We start from the raw sequence: 22836 nt of genomic DNA, 5'->3' as shown, positions 1-22836 counted from the left end.
AACCCCATCCCCCAATACCAGTTCTCTACCTTCTCTTCCCCTCCCTCACCTCTTTTATCCCTGTTTTTACTTATATTTCCTTTTTGTGTGATAGTTTTATCTTTCTTATTATTGATGGAGTTCCTTTCCTTTTCTTAATTGGTAGTTTGTAAACCTCTCTGCTCTGCCTGTTAGTTAGGGCAGTATACCAAATTTTATTTACCGCCTTTTTGAAGGAACTTACTCAAGGCAGTGCACAGCAAGAATAAGTCAAACATAAGCAATAGACATTTACAGCAGTAAAAATATTCAAACAATAATACAAAGTATAGCATAGTATGCTACATTACAATGCCGAAACAATACGGCAATAAACTATAAACTAAACCACACCTTCACTCAAAGACCTATTTATAATTCTTCATGCAAATTGTGCAACATCCTCTGACATACAGCGAATGCTACATACCTGTAGAAGGTATTCTCCGAGGACAGCAGGCTGATTGTTCTCACTGATGGGTGACGTCCACGGCAGCCCCTCCAATCGGAAACTTCACTAGCAAAGTCCTTTGCTAGCCCTCGCGCGCCCGCGCGCACCGCGCATGCGCAGCCGTCTTCCCGCCCGAAACCGGCTCGAGCCGGCCAGTCCAGTATGTAGCAAGACAATACACTTCAAGGGAAGACACAACTCCAAAGGGGAGGCGGGCGGGTTTGTGAGAACAATCAGCCTGCTGTCCTCGGAGAATACCTTCTACAGGTATGTAGCATTCGCTTTCTCCGAGGACAAGCAGGCTGCTTGTTCTCACTGATGGGGTATCCCTAGCCCCCAGGCTCACTCAAAACAATAACATTGGTCAATTGGGCCTCGCAACGGCGAGGACATAACTGAGATTGACCTAAAAAAATTTACCAACTAACTGAGAGTGTAGCCTGGAACAGAACAAACAGGGCCCTCGGGGGGTGGAGTTGGATCCTAAAGCCCAAACAGGTTCTGAAGAACTGACTGCCCGAACCGACTGTCGCGTCGGGTATCCTGCTGCAGGCAGTAATGAGATGTGAATGTGTGGACAGATGACCACGTCGCAGCTTTGCAAATTTCTTCAATGGAGGCTGACTTCAAGTGGGCTACCGACGCAGCCATGGCTCTAACATTATGAGCCGTGACATGACCCTCAAGAGCCAGCCCCGCCTGGGCGTAAGTGAAGGAAATGCAATCTGCTAGCCAATTGGATATGGTGCGTTTCCCTACAGCCACTCCCCTCCTATTGGGGTCGAAAGAAACAAACAATTGGGCGGACTGTCTGGTGGGCTGTGTCCGCTCCAGGTAGAAGGCCAATGCTCTCTTGCAGTCCAATGTGTGCAGCTGACGTTCAGCAGGGCAGGAATGAGGACGGGGAAAGAATGTTGGCAAGACAATTGACTGGTTCAGATGGAACTCCGACACGACCTTTGGCAGAAACTTAGGGTGAGTGCGGAGGACTACTCTGTTGTGATGAAATTTGGTGTAAGGGGCCTGGGCTACCAGGGCCTGAAGCTCACTGACTCTACGAGCCGAAGTAACTGCCACCAAGAAAATGACCTTCCAGGTCAAGTACTTCGGATGGCAGGAATTCAGTGGCTCAAAAGGAGGTTTCATCAGCTGGGTGAGAACGACATTGAGATCCCATGACACTGTAGGAGGCTTGACAGGGGGCTTTGACAAAAGCAAACCTCTCATGAAGCGAACAACTAAAGGCTGTCCTGAGATCGGCTTACCTTCCACTTGGTAATGGTATGCACTGATTGCACTAAGGTGAACCCTTACGGAGTTGGTCTTGAGACCAGACTCAGACAAGTGCAGAAGGTATTCAAGCAGGGTCTGTGTAGGACAAGAGCGAGGATCTAGGGCCTTGCTGTCACACCAGACGGCAAACCTCCTCCAATGAAAGAAGTAACTTCTCTTAGTGGAGTCTTTCCTGGAAGCAAGCAAGATGCGGGAGACACCCTCTGGCAGACCCAAAGAGGCAAAGTCTACGCCCTCAACATCCAGGCCGTGAGAGCCAGGGACTGGAGGTTGGGATGCAGAAGAGCCCCGTCGTCCTGCGTGATGAGGGTCGGAAAACACTCCAATCTCCACGGTTCTTCGGAGGATAACTCCAGAAGAAGAGGGAACCAGATCTGACGCGGCCAAAAGGGAGCAATCAGAATCATGGTGCCTCGGTCTTGCTTGAGTTTCAACAAAGTCTTCCCCACCAGAGGTATGGGAGGATAAGCATACAGCAGACCTTCCCCCCAATCCAGGAGGAAGGCATCCGACGCCAGTCTGCCGTGGGCCTGAAGCCTGGAACAGAACTGAGGGACCTTGTGGTTCACTTGAGATGCGAAGAGATCCACCAGGGGGGTGCCCCACGCCTGGAAGATCTGTCGCACCACACGGGAATTGAGCGACCACTCGTGAGGTTGCATAATCCTGCTCAACCTGTCGGCCAGACTGTTGTTTACGCCTGCCAGATATGTGGCTTGGAGCACCATGCCCTGACGGCGAGCCCAGAGCCACATGCTGACGGCTTCCTGACACAGGGGGCGAGATCCGGTGCCCCCCTGCTTGTTGACATAGTACATGGCAACCTGATTGTCTGTCTGAATTTGGATAATTTGGTGGGACAGCCGATCTCTGAAAGCCTTCAGAGCGTTCCAGATCGCTCGCAACTCCAGAAGATTGATCTGTAGATCGCGTTCTTGGAGGGACCAACTTCCTTGGGTGTGAAGCCCATCGACATGAGCTCCCCATCCCAGGAGAGACGCATCCGTGGTCAGCACTTTTTGTGGCTGAGGAATTTGGAAGGGACGTCCCAGAGTCAAATTGGAGCAAATCGTCCACCAAAACAGGGATTCGAGAAAACTCGTGGACAGGTGGATCACGTCCTCTAGACCCCCAGCGGCCTGATACCACTGGGAGGCTAGGGTCCATTGAGCAGATCTCATGTGAAGGCGGGCCATGGGAGTCACATGAACTGTGGAGGCCATGTGGCCCAGCAATCTCAACATCTGCCGAGCTGTGATCTGCTGGGACGTTCGCACCCGTGAGACGAGGGACAACAAGTTGTTGGCTCTCGTCTCTGGGAGATAGGCGCGAGCCGTCCGAGAATCCAGCAGGGCTCCTATGAATTCGAGTTTCTGCACTGGGAGAAGATGGGACTTTGGATAATTTATCACAAACCCCAGTAGCTCCAGGAGGCGAATAGTCATCTGCATGGACTGCAGGGCTCCTGCCTCGGATGTGTTCTTCACCAGCCAATCGTCGAGATATGGGAACACGTGCACCCCCAGCCTGCGAAGCGCCGCTGCTACCACAGCTAGGCACTTTGTGAACACCCTGGGTGCAGAGGCGAGCCCAAAGGGTAGCACACAGTACTGGAAGTGGCGTGTGCCCAGCTGAAATCGCAGATACTGTCTGTGAGCTGGCAGTATCGGGATGTGTGTGTAGGCATCCTTCAAGTCCAGAGAGCATAGCCAATCGTTTTGCTGAATCATGGGGAGAAGGGTGCCCAGGGAAAGCATCCTGAACTTTTCTTTTACGAGATACTTGTTCAGGGCCCTTAGGTCTAGGATGGGACGCATCCCCCCTGTTTTCTTTTTGCACAAGGAAGTACCTGGAATAGAATCCCAGCCCTTCTTGCCCGGATGGCACGGGCTCGACCGCATTGGCGCTGAGAAGGGCGGAGAGTTCCTCTGCAAGTACCTGCTTGTGCTGGAAGCTGTAAGACTGAGCTCCCGGTGGACAATTTGGAGGTTTTTGAGGCCAAATTGAGGGTGTATCCTTGCCGGACTATTTGGAGAACCCACTGATCGGAGGTTATGAGAGGCCACCTTTGGTGAAAAGCTTTCAACCTCCCCCCGACTGGCAGGTCGCCCGGCACTGACACTTTGATGTCGGCTATGCTCTGCTGGAGCCAGTCAAAAGCTCGCCCCTTGCTTTTGCTGGGGAGCCGCGGGGCCTTGCTGAGGCGCACGCTGCTGACGAGAGCGAGCGCGCTGGGGCTTAACCTGGGCCGCAGGCTGTCGGGAAGGAGGATTGTACCTACGCTTGCCAGAAGTATAGGGAACAGTCTTCCTTCCCCCGAAAAATCGTCTACCTGTAGAGGTAGAAGCTGAAGGCTGCCGGCGGGCGAATTTGTCGAATGCGGTGTCCCGCTGGTGGAGAGACTCTACCACCTGTTCGACCTTTTCGCCAAAAATGTTATCCGCACGGCAAGGCGAGTCCGCAATCCGCTGCTGGATTCTATTCTCCAGGTCGGCGGCACGCAGCCATGAGAGCCTGCGCATCACCACACCTTGAGCAGCGGCCCTGGACGCAACATCAAAAGTGTCATAAACTCCTCTGGCCAGGAATTTTCTGCACGCCTTCAGCTGCCTGACCACCTCCTGAAAAGGCTTGGCTTGCTCAGGGGGAAGAGCATCAACCAAGCCCGCCAACTGCCGCACATTGTTCCGCATGTGGATGCTCGTGTAGAGCTGGTAAGACTGGATCTTGGACACGAGCATAGAGGAATGGTAGGCCTTCCTCCCAAAGGAGTCTAAGGTTCTAGAGTCTTTGCCCGGGGGCGCCGAAGCATGCTCTCTAGAACTCTTAGCCTTCTTTAGGGCCAGATCCACAACTCCAGAGTCGTGAGGCAACTGGGTGCGCATCAGCTCTGGGTCCCCATGGATCCGGTACTGGGACTCGATCTTCTTGGGGATGTGGGGATTAGTTAAAGGCTTGGTCCAGTTCGCCAGCAATGTCTTTTTGAGGACATGATGCAGGGGAACAGTGGACGCTTCCTTAGGTGGAGAAGGATAGTCCAGGAGCTCAAACATTTCAGCCCTGGGCTCGTCCTCCACAACCACCGGGAAGGGGATGGCCGTAGACATCTCCCGGACAAAGGAAGCAAAAGACAGACTCTCGGGAGGAGAAAGCTGTCTTTCAGGAGAGGGAGTGGGATCAGAAGGAAGACCCTCAGACTCCTCGTCAGAGAAATATCTGGGATCTTCTTCTTCTTCCCACGAGGCCTCACCCTCGGTGTCAGACACAAGTTCACGGACCTGCGTCTGCAACCGGGCCCGGCTCGACTCCGTGGAGCCACGTCCACGATGGGGGCGTCGAGAGGTAGACTCCCTCGCCCGCATCGGCGAAGCTCCCTCCGCCGACGTAGTCGGGGAGCCCTCCTGGGAGGTGGCCGCAGTCGGCACCGCACGCGGGTACCGACGTCGGGGACCTCACCCCGGGCGATGGGCCAGCCGGCGCCACGCTCGACGGTACCGGAGGCGCAAGCACCGCCGGTACCGGAGGGGTAGGGCGCAACAGCTCCCCCAGAATCTCTGGGAGAACGGCCCGGAGGCTCTCGTTCAGAGCGGCTGCAGAGAAAGGCATGGAGGTCGATGCAGGCGTCGACGTCAGTACCTGTTCCGGGCGTGGAGGCTGTTCCGGGCTGTCCAGAGCGGAGCGCATCGACACCTCCTGAACAGAGGGTGAGCGGTCCTCTCGGTGCCGATGCCTGCTGGGTGCCGACTCCCTCGGCGACCCAGAGCTCTCGGTGCCGACGCGGGGAGGGGACCGGTGTCGATGCTTCTTCGACTTCTTCCGAAGCATGTCACCGGAGCTCCCCGGCACCGACGAGGAGGACGTCGAATCCACCCGTCGCTTCCTCGGGGCCGAGACCGACGAGGGTCGATCTCGGGGGGGCTGTACCGCAGGAGCCCTCAGGGTAGGAGGAGACCCACCCGAGGGCTCACCGCCACCAGCAGGGGAATGGACAGCCCTCACCTGCACTCCACCCGATGCACCACCGTCCGACGACATCAGCAGACGAGGTCCTGGTACCACCGACGTCGATGCAGCTATCCGATGTCTCGGCGCCGATGCAGAGGCCCGATGCCTCGATGCACTCGATGCAAGGGCGGCCGAGGAAGATGGTCTGGACGCTGACGACGTCGATGCACTCGAAGATCCCGGTGCCGATGCCGACGAAGAGCCCGAGAACAACACATTCCACTGGGCTAGTCTCGCTACCTGAGTCCGCCTTTGAAGCAGGGAACACAGACTGCAGTTCTGAGGGCGGTGCTCGGCCCCCAGACACTGAAGACACGACGAGTGTCGATCAGTGAGCGAGATAACCCGGGCGCACTGGGTGCACTTCTTGAAGCCGCTGGAAGGCTTCGATGTCATGGGCGGAAAAATCACGCCGGCGAAATCAAAAGCCGAAATGGCGAAAATTGAAGCACCAAAATTTAGAGGGAGAAAAATCTCGACCGAGGCCAAAAAGAGGCCTACCCCGACGACGAAAGAAAACTTACCGGGGCAAAAAGCTGGAAGTACGGGGAGGATTGACACGAAACCCGGTGGAGGGTTTCCGGAACACTTCCCGACTTTAGAAAAGCTTTTCCTAAGAGAAAAACACGCTCAAAAAACAATTTGGACGCGCGAGGTCAACTTTCCGGGGCCCGACACGGCGAAACACGACCGTACCGAGTGCGGACAAAAGAAGACTGGCCGGCTCGAGCCGGTTTCGGGCGGGAAGACGGCCGCGCATGCGCGGTGCGCGCGGGCGCGCGAGGGCTAGCAAAGGACTTTGCTAGTGAAGTTTCCGATTGGAGGGGCTGCCGTGGACGTCACCCATCAGTGAGAACAAGCAGCCTGCTTGTCCTCGGAGAACTCTAATAATCACAGAGGAACAAGGATCCTGTACTGCTCTTGTTGGAGGAAACCACAAGCCACTATGGCACCCTCCATTATCAACCAAAATTCCTTCAACACAATCTGCTAGTTTTTATTTTTAAACTGGTTATCTGAGATGTTGTAAAGTGCTCATGACACTTCAGTTTGAGCTGCATTTTGGGTACTGCTCTGATGGATTGGCTGTTTTGTTTTGAAGCTCATATCTCCTCTGAGATCTCCTGACTTTCTAGTGTATCCAGAGGAGTTCCTTATGTGATATGGAGCAGACATACAGTGGGGCTCATTTTCTAAGTACTTATACTTACAAAGTTCTATAGATTACTATGGGGCTGATTTTCTTAAGAAACATCCAAAAAGTGTCATAAAACAGCATTTGGACAAATTTCTTCCCAAAATGTCCAAACTGGTATTTTCTAAACCTATTTTAAAACTATTTATCTATACAATTCATCTGCAGTGCATCCAAATCACAAGGGAGCATGTTGGGGATGGGATTAGGGCAGGCTTAGGGCGTTCCTAACACTTGGACATTTTATAGCCATAATGGAACAAAATGAAAACATCTAGGGTTAAAACTTCAATGTTTTGTTCTAGACCTGTTTTTAGAACGAATAAGGCACATGACCAGATGACCACTGGAGGGAATCAGGGATGACCCCCCTTACTCCCCTAGTGGTCACTGACCCCCTCCCACCCCCCCACCCCCAAAAGATGTGAATAAAAAATTACTTACCAGCCTCTATGACAGCTGCAAATGTTATAGACAGTTCTATTAGAGCAGCAAGCAGGTCCCTGAAGTAGTATAGTGGTTAGTACGGTGCACTGTAGAGAGGAGAACTCAGGCCCATATCTCACTTATCTGTTACTCTTGTGGTGAAAAGTGTGAGCCCTCCATAACTCACCAAAACCCTACATGACCCACATATAGGTGACCCCTTCACCCATAAGAGCTATTGTAGTGGTGTACAGTTGGGAGTGGTGGGTTTTGGAGGGCTTAGCAGACAAGATAAGGGGTAATGGTGAGATCTGTACCTGGAAGCTTTTATATGAAGTCCACAGCTGTGCCCCCTAGGGTACCCCATTGCTGTCCTGGGATGTCTGTGTGGCCTAGTCTACTAAGATTGCTGGCTCCTCCTACATCCCAATGACTTGATTTTGTGCGTTTTGTACTTGGAGTTGTTTTTTTTTTTTCAGAAAAGGACCAAAAAGATAGACGCACAGAGCACAAAACCATCTAGCATGTGGCCAGTTTTGAAAAAAAGACATTTTGCTGTTTTGAAAATGGCTATATTTCCTATTTGGATTTAGGACGCTTAGCACAAAATGTCCAAAGTCCAACTTAGGCATCATATCAAAAATGCCCCCCATGTAACTTTGTAAGTCAGTGCTTTGAAAATATCTCAGTGTGTTCCAAGATGTTTAAAAGCAAGGCCTAACATATGATACAATCCAATCTATTACTCAGGAACCTATATACAATAACATAACGTATTCTTCTTTACCATGTTTGTATGCACCTTAATGCAATACCACTTTCATCCTTATGTCGAAAAAAATTTCTCTATAATTGATGTAATGTTCTTTACCATGTATGTATGCACCTTAATGCAATACCATTGTAACTCTGCTAACCAGAAATGGCAATCGCCACTACGGCAAATGTAAGCCACATTGAGTCTGCAAATTGATGGGAAAATGTGGGATACAAATGCTACAAATAAATACCTCTCAAACCACAGACTTTCCATGCCAACAAGACAAAAAAGCTATCTATTTCAAGCCATGAAGGGAGACTGGCTGAGTTGGTGTACACTCATTCTTCTGGGTTTTGCACCATAAGGCTCTCTTCCCTCCTCTTGCCTTCTGGTACGACACTATATTCAGTTAGTGATACAGAATGCAGCCAGGCAGTGAATGGAGAAAATACAGCTGCAGTGATAAATATCTGCACCAGATATAATTCCCTGAGACATTGATTCTGCTTTGATGCACCTCATTACAGACTGTAATAACAGACTCTGCACTGTCTGCAGTAGTGAGTTATAAATCAGAACCTACCAACCCACCATAGATCAGAGGCAGTACCACTATGAACATGATGAATGAAGAACTATCACACATCCCCCAGTTCTAAGTCTTCTTCAAAGAAAAGTTCATAAACCATAATTAATTATGGGAAAGCCACTGCTTATTCCTGGGAGTAAGCAACAAGGAACAGATTTACTCTGGAATCCTGCCAGGCACTTGTGACCTGGATCAGTAACTATCAGAGACAGAATGTTGGATGCAGTGAACTTTTGGTCCTATCTAGAATGGTACATCTTATGTTTTAATCCTGCACGTAATGTGTGTAAATGCCAACATTCTGGCTATGCGCTATTCTATAAAAAGAAGCACCTACATGCAAGAGTGAATAGTTTGCAGGTGGGCATAGTCTAGGTCCCTGATGGCGAACCTATGACACGCGTGTCAGCACTGACACGCGTAGCCATTTTCGATGACACGCGGCGCCGCTGCAGTGTGGTCCGCCCTCGTTCCCAGAAACTAACCTTAAAGCCTCCTTTCACGTCGCAGCAAGCAGCAGCAGGGCAGGCCACTCCTTCCTTCCGTGTCCCACCCTCGCCTGACGTAACGCCCGCGAGGGCGGAGCACAGAAGGGAGGAGAGGTCTGCCCTGCTGCTGCTTGCTGCAACGTGAAAGGAGGCTTTAAGGTTAGTTCTGGGCCCGGTAGCGGGTGGAGGGGGGCCCCAGCGATCTCGGGTAGGGGGGGCCCGGGGGCGGTCCTAGTAGCAGTGATTTTTCTCGAAGTGACACACCACCCGAGTTATGCTCGGTTTTTTTGGCAAATTTTGACACACCAAGCTCAAAAGGTTGCCCATCACTGGTCTAGGTAGACAGACAGGGTGCAAATTTACACAGATACTTACATTAAGTTATTCACCTATCTCTGGAATCCAAATGCGAGAATTTACAACAGTTCAATGGTTAGCGAAAATGTTCATGTCTAAGCAAGTACACGCATATATATATTCAGATATGCCAGTATTTCTATAAAGGAAAGTAAGTGCCTATTTTCCCTTATTGAAAAGGCTCCAATTAAGAGCTCCATTATAGAACTGCCCCCTATGAGATTTGCCCTGCTTTCTCTTATTAGGAAGCAGAATTAAAAATTCTAGAGAATTTAGAAATAGGAGATACACTGTTATAAATGAGACCACAGAATCCTCAGCAGTGTTTACTCCTTGATAAAATCAACACCTTTTCAGTGTTATCAGTGCAGTATACATTCCATTAGTAACTCGGCCCTTTTTCGTTGTTAATGAATGCAGTTTAGCAGTAACCACACTCAGGGCCAGATGAACTAAACTTAACGAGCCAGCAACGTGGTTTTTAAACTGGTTCTAGCCAGTTTAGCGCGCAAGTAGTAAACCGGGACATGCACAAAAGGGTTCTCCGAGCCATTTTCCTGTCATGGTAGCAGCTAACGAAAACGGAATGCAAATGAGCTAATTACTATTATAATGTGAATGCGATGCACTACCGTTTCCGACCCCATGCACCATGGAAAACCTAACGGGAGGTCTGCACCTCTCGTTGGGGCTGCTGTGAGTGGGACCCATGCAGAGGACGCCCATCGCAAAAATCAGAAGAAAAAAATCTACAAGCTCTGAAAGCCAGAGACAGAATTTGTTGGTGATACTTTGCTGAACCAGAAACCAGTGATGTTGTCTAAGATGAGGGGAGATGTGGTCAGATTTTCGGGCGTGATAGAGAAGTTGGATCACAGTGTTCTGCAAAGATTAAAGTTTCTTCAAGTCAGTGGCGTAGCCACAGGTGGGCCTGGGTGGGCCAGGGCTCACCCACTTATGGCTCAGGCTCACCCAACAGTAGAACATGTTTAGAGGTAGCCGCTTCGGATCCCAAGATCCGCCAGTTGAAGACTTCCCCCTGATGGTAATGCAAATGCTACGCTCCACAATACCGGCATCTGCGCATGCGAAGTTTTCAATGCATGCCTGCTGCAGACTGCCAAGGTGGAAAGAAGAGTTTTCCCACCAGCTGAGATTTTTTTTTTTTTGGTGGTGGAGGAAGGGGAGAATAGTTGGTGCCCACCCACTTCTTGCCTAGGCCCACTTAAAATCTGCTGTCTGGCTACGCCCCTGCTTCAAGTTTGTTCAAAACAGAACCGAGTAAAAAATTGCAATAGGTTAACCTAGAAGTAAAAAGAGAAAGAATGAGAGCATGGAAAGAGTCACGGTCAAAAAACCATCCAACAGAAAGAAGCTGAAGAATAAAAAAGCCTGTATTGTGCACTCTGGATACCTGAGGGTCAAAGGACAATTAATCATCTAAGGTGACTCCTAGAGAGCGAAAGGAGTCAATGGGAGTGATAGAACTACCCATTAAAGAAAGAGAACCTGAAGATCAAGAAGGTGGCCTGTGATCCAACACACCACTGTCTTTTCCTTATTTAGGACCAGATGATTCTCAGAAAGCCATTTTGCAATTTTGTCTAGACAGGCTTGTAGCAGGGCTATTGAAAGATTGTTTGGGTTGGTGTGATAGAGTAGCAAAATATCATTGGCACAGAAATGTGTGAAAATTGCAAATGATTGGATGACAGCAGCCAAGGGACTCAAAAACTGATTAAACAAGAGCAGAGAAAGGATAGAACCTTGGGGGACACCACACTTTAAAGTTTTAGCTGCAGTATGTACCAAGACTAGAGGTTGGGATGTGGAAGAAAACCCTCATTCTGGGTGATAAGGTCAGAAAACACTCCAGTCTCCAGAAGTAAAGAGAACCATATCTGTCTTGACCAATAAGGAGAGATAAGAACCATGGTCCCTATGTGCTGGCTTGAGTTTCAGCAAAGTTTTCCCTATCAGACGTATTGGAGGATACATATACAGAAGACCTGTACCCTAATGAAGGAGAAAGGCATCTGAGGATTGTCTGCTGTATGATTCCAGTCTGGATCAGTATTAAAGGACTTTGTTGTTCAGATGATTGGCAAAGGTCCAATGAGGGGGTGCCCCACTCTCATAAAATCTCCCAGGCTACACCCATGTTGAGTGACCACTTGTGCGATTGCATCACCCTACTCTGACTGTCCACAAGGATATTGCTCTCTCCTGCCAAGTAAGTGGTTTTGAGCACCATGATGTGTTCAGATGCCCACCTGACTGCTTCCTGACACAGGAGGTATGACCCCATGCCTCCCTGCCTGTTGACATAGTACATTACAACCTGGTTGTCTGTTCAGATGAGAATAATTTTGTGCATCAACCGATCTCTGAAAGCCTTTAGAGCATTCTGTACCGCTTACACCTCCAGGAGTTTTATGTGCAACTGAATCTCCTGGGAGAACCACTGACCCCAAGTGTGGAACCCATCTACATGAGCTTCCCTCCCCTGGTTGGATGCATCTGTTGTCAACGACTTGTGGGGTGTTAAGAATTTAGAATGGAAGTCCTATTTTCAAATTAGGTTGAGTTGTCCACCACAAGAGACTCCTGCAGTGCAACAGTGATGATGATGACATCTGCCAGTTTCCCAGTGGCCTGTGACCACTGAGAAGCTAGAGTCTACTGGGTTGGTCTCAAATGGAGACATGCCCAGTGGAGGCCATGGGCCCTAACAATCTCAACATCTGCTGAGTCATGACTGCTGGCTCTGACAGATCTAGAGTGCAATACGGATTAGAGCGTCTGTGCACTGATTTGGAAAGAAGGCCCAGGCCTGAACAGATTCTAGAAGAGCTCCTATAAACTCCAATATTGGAACAGGAAGCAGATGGGACTTTGAGATTATTATGTCTTGCTTATCCTTGGATTATTAACAGATTATCATATTTAATTCAATTTCACATATAAATCTATAATTGAATTCCTGCAACAGTTTCTCATACAAAACAAATGTTTTTGCTAAAATATGTAGGATGCTAAAAAGCTTTTCTCACCCACCAGCAATATGTAGGATATATGCTGTACTGTTCTATATACCATGCTGCCATGACAGATGTTTGCTGAGGCTCCACTGTTCCCCGAACAAAAGACATTTGGATGCACTAGGAGTTCTTGCCTTTCTATTTATTTCTTTTATTGTTTCTTTCAGTGAGGGGTGAGCTCCAGCAGCCATCATGGCCCTGGCACTTAAACTGGAATCCTTCTAGGTTGTGATACCTTTTAAATAAAGATTTAATTTATTTAATTTCTTATATACTACCTGCAAGCCTAAAAGTTATTGAAGCGGTGTACATTTGGGTATAGCAGGTATTTTTCTATCACAAAGAGCAGGTATTTTTCTATCACAAAGAGCTGCAGTGGGATTTGAAACGGGCTCCTCTGGTTTTCAGCCTGTTACTCTAATCATTAGGCTACTCTTTGAGGATATACATGAGTTATGAGACCACAAAGATCCTGTGTCCAGAGCTGTAACTCTAGAAATACCCGAAAGGAGTGGCAAGTACAACTCTAGTCACTTTACTGGGCAGACTAGGTGGACCATACCATACTGACTTTTACCTGCCCTCATTAACATGTTACTGTATTATAGATACAGTATCTTGTGGGGCAGAAATTCCTACACCCAATGTTATCAGATGGTGATGTTTGGAGTAATTGCAGTAGCATCAGTTATAAACAAACAGAATCCTTGATCATCTCATCAGATTTGAAAGCCGATGGACAGTGAGTCAGAAACCCAATGTCCTGATTCTATTTATTTCTTGAATGTAATAAATTAATAATATTTCACTTCTCCAGCTGTAAGTCATACCAAGAGGTTGGGTTGTTCTGTCCCCAGGCAAACAGACATGCAGACGTAAGAACAAAACCATTGGAATACTGGAATAGACCGAAAGTCCATCAAGCCCATTATCATGTTTCTAACATTGGTCAATCCAGGTCCAAGTACTTGGGAAGATCCCAAGTAAAACAGATTTTATGCTGCTCATCCTAGAATAAGCAGTGGATTTTCCCAAGTCCACCTTAATAATGGCTTATAGACTTTTCTATCAGGAAACTGTCCAAGCCATTTTTAAACCTTGTTAAGTTAACTGCTTTTACCATAATCTCTGGTAACAAATTCCAGAGTTTAATTACAAATTGAATGAAGAAATATTTTCTCAGATGTGTTTTAAATTTACATACCGTCTTGTCTCATACTGGGAGACCTATCAATACTGGATGCAGAGAGGTGTGTGAAACACATGAATTTCAGCCCACTCAGCATCTGACACATTTCCAGGTTTTCCAAAGAACCTCTGTGGAAACCTGTCATATTTTTGTCACCAAATTTGGGCAAGGTGTTAAAAATTTTAAGATGTCAAAAACTCAGTTCAGCATTTCAAAAACATCCAAAGTCAAATATGTTAATCTGTTAAAAGATTGCACAGCAAATAGTATCTTCAAAATTGCTCCTTTCCAAAGTTTATTACAAAACAGCCAGCCCAATCTTGATGTGAAGTGAGGCATATAACCTAGTACCTGGTTGATAGCTATGTGTATGCACTAAGTGATACATGCCTGCAAGATCATCTTTATGAGACTTCAGCCAGCTTTTAATCACTAAAAAAAAAAGTGCTGTAGTAAGTGATACCTTATTGTATCAATGATCGTGGAAAATACAGGGCATTGTCTCAGAGCATTGCATAAGTCTTCACAACTGTCAGTGCAAGACCCCAATGGGGATTTGAACCAGAATCAGCCAAGAAATTTATCACGGGAATCCTAACCTTCAGATCAGCTAGTGACCTAAAGCAAGCCAAAACCATAGAGGAGAAAACTGTTCCAGACAGGACAAAAGCCACATCTGTAGGCAGAAGAATTGGATGGGACTCAATAAAAAGGGGATTTTAGGCACAAAGAGCAATTTGCTCTGCTCCAGGTTTAGCCATTACCTGCTTTCTGACTCCCATTCCAGATCTCTGGAATGGAATTCTTCCACTTCCTGTTCTAGCCCTGCAATCTGCCTGCTGACTCTAGCTCCAGGCCTTCAACCCTGGTCCAATTTCAGTTCTTGCTACCTGCAAGTTCCAGATCTAGTCCTCTGTCTACCCAATTGCAATTCCTTGGACTTTTAGATGCTTCCTAGCCTGTGCATGGCTCAACTGGGGCACCCATACCTATGGCTTGACCCTTGAGGGTGATAACTGTCTCTTCCTGCCTCTGCTATTCTATGAGCATCTGTGCCTGGTGCAACACCAATTCTGCTCTAATTCTTGCTACCTGCAAGTTCCAGGTTTGGGCTTCTCTATTTTCAACTGAAATTCCTCCTAGTTTTAGGTGCTTCCCAGCATGTGCCTGGCCCAGCCTAAACATCCACACCTAGGCTTGGTCCTTTTCTTCCTGCCTCTGCCTTTCTAGGAGTATGTGTTTAAAACAATGGTCAAAAGTTTGGTTTTATGAAGGCAAAATAGGCAGTGTGTGCAGTTACTGATAGGAAATCAAAAGGTACAAAGATGGACTAGTGAGGGCAAGAACTTAATGCTGAATGCTCATCTTACTTCTGACAATGCAGTGATAAAGGGAAGAGCTTCTGATGGTGTGAACTCACAAGTTGGTAGATGTAAGCCAAAGGCAAAACAAAACAAAACAAAATCTCTGTCTCAATCTAACATTGGTTATCAATAAAGTCTCTAGTTAGGATTTCCAACTTTGTGTAGGAAGCTATGGACCAGATACCTTGTTTCTATTCTTATTCTGTATTTTTGCACACAATGGTTGTTCCACCTAAGATTATAGAAGTCCCAATAACATTATTCCTCTAGATAGATTATAGAGTGTTGTTCTGCATCTTCCAAGGCACCAGAGTTACGTTGCATTGCACTGGCTTGCCTTTGTAGAGGATTCCAAAAATAAAGAGGGGTTACTGTAACTGATTTGAAAGAACAGTTTTAATTCCTTTAAAAAAAAAAGGTGTCATCATTTTAATTTCTATTAATGCAACAATATCCCTACATCTGGGCTATAAAAAAATTCTACTTTCTGTAAAGATCTGGTTGAAAACTCATAATCAACCCTAGACTGTAAAGTATCTAATCTGTGCTACTGCAGTTTCTAGTTAAGCCTCCCTTTGTGGTGCTACATTTTGGAAGGTTCTTAAGATGCTCTAGCTATCCCCTCTCCCATACTGTAAGAGTCTGGGTCTCAAAACAGGGCATTCTCATCATGTCTTTGTCCTGCCTTTCAATGGCAATCAGTAGAATACATCCTGCATCGTTCTCCCAGAGAAAATGAGGACAGTCTCCAACTGGTTGAAAGCTGAAAACCTGTTTCATAAATGAATCTGTTTTTTGTCTGCTCCTGGCATTTTTGTGGAAACAGACACCAGTCCTGGTCCTCCTGCTTTCTTCAGTACATTCCTTTCACTCTTTTGTTATCTGCATCAAATGGTGACTTCAAGTGAGCTGTTGCAGGATACAATACTCCCATCCTTTCCAGCGCAAACTCTCCATTTCTGACAAAGTCCAAGGAAACCTATAAAGAAATGAAGTGGTATCAGCTATGCAGAAAGGGTATGATACATACCTGTAGCAGTTGTTCTCCGAGGACAGCAGGCTGATTGTTCTCACGACTGGGTTGACGTCCGCGGCAGCCCCCACCAACCGGAAGAAGCTTCGCGGGACGGTCGGCACGCAGGCCACGCCCACCACGCATGCGCGGCCGCCTTCCCGCCCGTGCGCGACCGCTCCCGCCAGTTGAATGACAAGCAATAAAATATGAAACACACAACTCCAAAGGGGAGGAGGGAGGGTAGGTGAGAACAATCAGCCTGCTGTCCTCGGAGAACAACTGCTACAGGTATGTATCATACCCTTTCTCCGAGGACAAGCAGGCTGCTTGTTCTCACGACTGGGGTATCCCTAGCTCTCAGGCTCACTCAAAACAATAACCCAGGTCAATTGAACCTCGCAACGGCGAGGGTACAACAGAAATTGACCTACGAAGAACAACTAACTGAGAGTGCAGCCTGACCAGAATAAATTCGGGTCCTGGAGGGTGGAGTTGGATTTACACCCCAAACAGATTCTGCAACACCGACTGCCCGAACCGACTGTCGCGTCGGGTATCCTGCTGGAGGCAGTAATGAGATGTGAATGTGTGGACAGATGACCACGTCGCAGCCTTGCAGATCTCTTCAATAGTGGCTGACTTCAAGTGGGCCACCGACGCTGCCATGGCTCTGACACTATGAGCCGTGACATGACCCTCAAGAGTCAGCCCAGCCTGGGCGTAAGTGAAGGAAATGCAATCTGCTAGCCAATTGGAGATGGTGCGTTTCCCGACAGCGACCCCTAGCCTGTTAGGGTCGAAAGAAATAAACAATTGGGCGGACTGTCTGTGGGGCTGTGTCCGCTCCAAGTAGAAGGCCAATGCTCTCTTGCAGTCCAATGTGTGCAACTGACGTTCAGCAGGGCGGGTATGCGGCCTGGGGAAGAATGTTGGCAAGACAATTGACTGGTTAAGATGGAACTCCGACACCACCTTCGGCAGGAACTTTGGGTGAGTGCGGAGCACTACTCTGTTGTGATGAAATTTAGTATATGGAGCATGAGCTACTAGGGCTTGAAGCTCACTGACCCTACGAGCTGAAGTAACTGCCACCAAGAAAATGACCTTCCAGGTCAAGTACTTCAGATGGCAGGTATTCAGTGGCTCAAAAGGAGGTTTCATCAGCTGGGTGAGGACGACGTTGAGATCCCATGACACAGTAGGAGGCTTTATAGGGGGCTTTGACAAAAGCAAGCCTCTCATGAATCGAATGACTAAAGGCTCTCCAGAGATGGCTTTACCTTCCACACGATAATGGTAAGCACTAATCGCACTAAGGTGATTCCTTACTGAGTTGGTCTTGAGGCCAGACTCTGATAAGTGCAGAAGGTATTCAAGCAGGTTCTGTGCAGGGCAAGAACGAGGTTCTAGGGCCTTGCTCTCACACCAAACGACAAACCTCCTCCACTTGAAAAAGTAACTCTTTTTAGTGGAATCCTTCCTAGAGGCAAGCAAGACCCGGGAGACACCCTCAGACAGACCCAACGCAGCGAAGTCTACGCCCTCAACATCCAGGCCGTGAGAGCCAGGGATTGAAGGTTGGGGTGCAGCAACGCTCCGTCGTTCTGCGAAATGAGAGTCGGAAAACACTCCAATCTCCACGGTTCTTCGGAGGACAACTCCAGAAGAAGAGGGAACCAGATCTGACGGGGCCAAAAGGGCGCTATCAGAATCATGGTGCCGCGGTCTTGCTTGAGCTTCAGTAAGGTCTTCCCCACCAAAGGTATGGGAGGATAAGCATACAGGAGGCCGGTCCCCCAATGAAGGAGAAAGGCATCTGACGCTAGCCTGCCGTGTGTCTGAAGTCTGGAACAGAACAGAGGCAGCTTGTGGTTGGTCTGAGAGGCGAAAAGATCCACCGAGGGGGTGCCCCACTCTCGGAAGATCTTGCGTACCACTCTGGAATGGAGCGACCACTCGTGCGGTTGCATGACTCTGCTCAGTCTGTCGGCCAGACTGTTGTTTACGCCTGCCAGGTACGTGGCTTGGAGAAGCATGCCGAACCGACACGCCCAACGCCACATACCGACGGCTTCCTGACACAGGGGGCGAGATCCGGTGCCCCCCTGCTTGTTGACGTAATACATTGCAACCTGATTGTCTGTCCGAATTTGGATAATTTGGCAGGACAGCCGATCTCTGAAAGCCTTCAGTGCGTTCCAGATCGCTCGGAGCTCCAGGAGGTTGATCTGCAGATCCTTTTCCTGGAGGGACCACAGACCCTGGGTGTGAAGCCCATCGACATGGGCTCCCCACCCCAGGCGAGATGCATCCGTCGTCAGCACTTTCGTGGGCTGCGGAATTTGGAATGGACGTCCCAGGGTCAAATTGGTCCGTATGGTCCACCAGAGCAGTGAAGTGCGGCAACTGGTGGAGAGGCGGATGACATCCTCTAGATTCCCGGTGGCTTGAAACCACTGGGAAGCTAGGGTCCATTGAGCAGATCTCATGTGAAGACGAGCCATGGGAGTCACATGAACTGTGGAGGCCATATGACCCAGAAGTCTCAACATCTGCCGAGCTGTGATCTGCTGAGACGCTCTGGTCTGCGAAGCCAGGGCCAAGAGATTGGTGGCCCTCGCTTCGGGAAGGTAGGCCTGAGCCGTCTGGGAATTCAGCAGCGCTCCTATGAATTCCAGAGACTGAGTTGGCTGGAGATGGGACTTTGGGTAATTTATCACAAACCCCAGCAGCTCCAGAAGTTGAATAGTGCACTGCATGGACCGGAGGGCTCCGGCCTCCGAGGTGTTCTTGACCAGCCAATCGTCGAGATATGGGAACACGTGCACTCCCAGCTTGCGTAGGTAGGCCGCTACCACCACGAGGCACTTTGTAAACACTCGTGGGGCAGAGGCGAGCCCAAAGGGCAGCACACAATACTGAAAGTGCCGTGCGCCCAGGCGGAATCTGAGATACTGTCTGTGAGCTGGCAGTATCGGGATGTGAGTGTATGCGTCCTTTAAATCCAGGGAACATAGCCAATCGTTTTTCTGAATCATTGGCAGAAGGGTGCCCAAGGAAAGCATCCTGAACTTTCTTTGACCAGGAATTTGTTCAGGCCTCTCAGGTCTAGGATGGGACGCATCCCCCCTGTTTTCTTTTCCACAAGGAAGTACCTGGAATAGAATCCCTGCCCTTCCTGCCCGGGTGGTACGGGCTCGACCGCATTGGCGCTGAGAAGGGCGGAGAGTTCCTCTGCAAGTACCTACTTGTGATGGGAGCTGAAAGACTGAGCTCCCGGGGGACAATTTGGAGGCAGGGAGGCCAAATTCAGGGCGTATCCGTACCGCACTATTTGGAGAACCCACTGGTCGGAGGTTATGAGAGGCCACCTTTGGTGAAAGAATTTTAACCTCCCTCCGACCGGCAGGTCGTCCGGTACGGACACTTGTAGGGCGGCTATGTTCCCATGGATCCAGTCAAAAGCCCGTCCCTGGCTTTTGCTGTGGAGGCGCAGGGGGCTGCTTAGGCGCACGCTGTTGACGGGAACGAGCGCGCTGGGGCTGTCCCTGTGCCTGACGAGGCCTTCGGGCCGGCTGGTTGTACCTACGCTTCGCAAAAGAATAGGGTGCAGCCTGCCGGGCCCGGGAAAAACGCCCGCCCGCGGGGGCGGGTGCTGAAGGCGCCCGGTGGGAGAGCTTGTCGAGAGCGGTTTCCCGCTGATGCAGTTGGTCAACCATCTGCTCGACCTTCTCGCCAAAATATTATCCCCCCGGCAAGGGACGTCAGCCAGTCTCTGCTGGGTGCGGTTGTCCAGGTCAGAGGCACGCAGCCATGAGAGCCTGCGCATCACTATACCTTGGGCCGCAGCACGAGATGCCACGTCACAGGTGTCAAAAATCCCCCTGGACAGGAACTTTCTGCACGCCTTCAGCTGCCTGACCACCTCCTGATAAGGCCTGGACTGCTCCGGCGGGAGCTTATCGACCAGGTCCGCCAGCTGTTGCACATTGGTCCGCATGTGGATGCTCATATAGAGCAGGTAAGATTGGATGCGGGTCACGAGCATGGAGGATTGGTAGGCCTTCCTCCCAAATGAGTCCAGAGTGCGAGACTCCCGCCCCGGGGGCGCCGAGGCGGTATCCCTCGAACTCCGTGCCCTCTTGAGAGCAGAATCCACGACCGCTGAGTCATGGGGCAACTGGGGCCGCATGAGCTCTGGGTCAGAGTGGATCCTGTACTGGGACTCTGCTTTCTTGGGAATGGTGGGGTTAGTTAGTGGTCGCACCCAGTTCCGAAGCAGCGTCTCCTTCAGGACATTGTGCAGCGGTACCGTGGAGGACTCTCTAGGTGGTGATGGATAGTCGAGGACCTCGAGCATCTCGGCCCTCGGCTCTTCCACAGAGACCACGGGAAAGGGAATGCTTATAGACATATCCCGCACAAAGGAGGCAAAGGAGAGACTCTCAGGAGGTGAGAGCTTCCTCTCCGGTGACGGCGTGGGGTCCGAGGGAAGGCCCGTAGACTCCTCTGAGGAGAAATATCTCGGGTCCTCCTCTTCCCCCCACGAGTCCTCATCCTCGGTATCGGACATTAGCTCATGTAGCTGAGTCCGGAACCGGGCCCGGCTCGACGTCGAGGCACCAAGGTCTCGGTGTCGTCGAGCGGTGGACTCCCGCGCCGGCGGGGACGGAGCTCCCTCCATCGACGTCGACGGGGCCTCCACCTGCGTGGCGGTCGAGACCGGCACCGCAAGCGGCGGCGGTGTCGACAGCCCCGGCGCCGGGCTAGAGCTCGCCGGCGCCACAGTCATCGGCGCCGGGGGCGCAAGCACCCCCGACGCCGGCACAGCCTGGCGCATCAGCCCTTCCAGGATCCCCGGAAGGATGGCTCTGAGGCACTCGTCCAGGCCCGCTGCCGGGAAAGGCGGTGGGGCCGGTAAGGGTGTCGGTGCCAGAAGCTGCTGGGGGCCAGGAGACGGCACCGAGGTGCCGGAACCCCGACGCGTCGGTACCTCCACCACCGACGGAGATCTCTCCTCTCTGCGATGACGCTTCGGCGTCGACTCCTCTTCAGGGTGCACCGAGGGCTCCCGGTGACGGCGCTTCTTATCTTTTTTCCGGTGCACGTCACCGGTGCCGGAGGGCATGGAGGAGGAGGAGGTCGATCCCCCTCGGTCTCGAGGTACCGGGTCCGACAGGGTTCGGTCCCGTGGCTCACGAGTTGAGGGAGTGACCGGGGCCGACTGCCCACGCGGCCTCTCAACCCCACTCTCACCGGCGGACCGGCGGGCCAACGGGACCTGTTCTCCTGGGGTCGCTGCCATCGGTGCCGATGTCTCGGGCATCGATACCGGTACCGAAGAACCGGCCTTCGATACCGATGCCGTCGAGGTCGACGTCGAGGGGCCGGCGCAAGTTCCAAAAAGACGGTCCCGCAGAACTTGCCTCGCAACCTGAGTCCGTTTCCGGAGACCGAGACACAAAGCGCACGACTTGAGATTGTGCTCCGGCCCGAGGCACTGGAGGCACCAAGCGTGGGTGTCGGTCTGCGAGATCGGCCGGCCGCAGCGACCACACTTTTTAAATCCACTCGGGACCTTCGAGGACATCGACGGAACAATCGCGTCGGCGAAGTCAAAGTCGGCAATGGTGGCTAAAATCACACCACGAAAAAATCAACCGACTGAGCGGCCACTAGGCCGCAACGTGGCGTCCCCGCTAGAAAGCGAGGGAAAAGGGGGAGCGCGTGCTCCACACGCGCAAAAAAAAAATTTCTTTTTTTTTTTTTTTCTTTTTTTAAAAACAATACAAACAAAAAACAGAGGGAACCGAACGGTCCAAGCGACGATCCGCGTAAACGCGGTCGAAAATCCGGCGGCTGAACAGAGAGAGAGGCAAACGCACCACTCTCTCAGTCGCGGGAAAAAAGTAACTGGCGGGAGCGGTCGCGCACGGGCGGGAAGGCGGCCGCGCATGCGCGGTGGGCGTGGCCTGCGTGCCGACCGTCCCGCGAAGCTTCTTCCGGTTGGTGGGGGCTGCTGCGGACGTCAACCCAGTCGTGAGAACAAGCAGCCTGCTTGTCCTCGGAGAAAAATCCTTACCTATTATTGTAGCTCATTGTTTTACTCCCCCTTTTACAAAGCTGCACATTAATGCTGGCACAGCCCATTCATTTTGAATGGGCTGTGTTGGCATTACAGTTCTGGCAGCCACTAGCACAGCTTTGTAAAAGGAGGTGTGGGGGGGGGGGGGGGGTTAGTGCATTATTAGTTTGCTATTTTACTTTTATTATTGCTTGACTTTGCAGTAAACCACTTTGGGTTAAACTTCTGTTTGAGGGAGAAGTATACAAGTACAACACAACATAAACCTTACATATACATGAAACTTAAAAATCAAATCAATTCATAGCAGTGTTTAGTAAGGGCCTCCTCGTGTCCAGTTATGGAGTGACTGAGGGGTTCAATTTTGCTGAGACTTCTCAAGTACTGTCCCTAAATTAGACTAGCAGCAGGGAAAATGCAATTATGATTTTTAGAGCCTAAAAACTGGTAGCAATTCACCTCTTGCACAGATTTCCATGGAAACAAAGACCCATGGAGAAGGAGGGACCAGATCTCAGGGCCTGAGCCAGAGTGCGGTGGAGAGGCTAGGCCCAGGACAG

General features: G+C 50.3%; 1 protein-coding gene across 3 annotated transcripts in view; it reads right to left on the bottom strand.

Moving 5' to 3' along the window:
• Nucleotides 1–13647: 13647 nt before the first annotated feature.
• The window catches only part of SARDH (sarcosine dehydrogenase), a 148474-nt gene continuing 139285 nt past the window's right edge, over nt 13648–22836 (bottom strand). For all 3 annotated transcript variants that reach the window (XM_030207696.1, XM_030207698.1, XM_030207697.1), the window contains exon 21: nt 13648–16155. In XM_030207696.1, coding sequence (XP_030063556.1) covers nt 16030–16155 — 126 coding nt within the window. In that variant the 3' untranslated portion in view covers nt 13648–16029. The remainder of the gene's footprint in view (nt 16156–22836) is intronic.

Source organism: Microcaecilia unicolor, chromosome 6 (assembly GCF_901765095.1).
Source record: "Microcaecilia unicolor chromosome 6, aMicUni1.1, whole genome shotgun sequence".
Classification (NCBI taxonomy): domain Eukaryota; kingdom Metazoa; phylum Chordata; class Amphibia; order Gymnophiona; family Siphonopidae; genus Microcaecilia; species Microcaecilia unicolor.
This window is presented reverse-complemented; position numbering and strand designations above follow the sequence as displayed.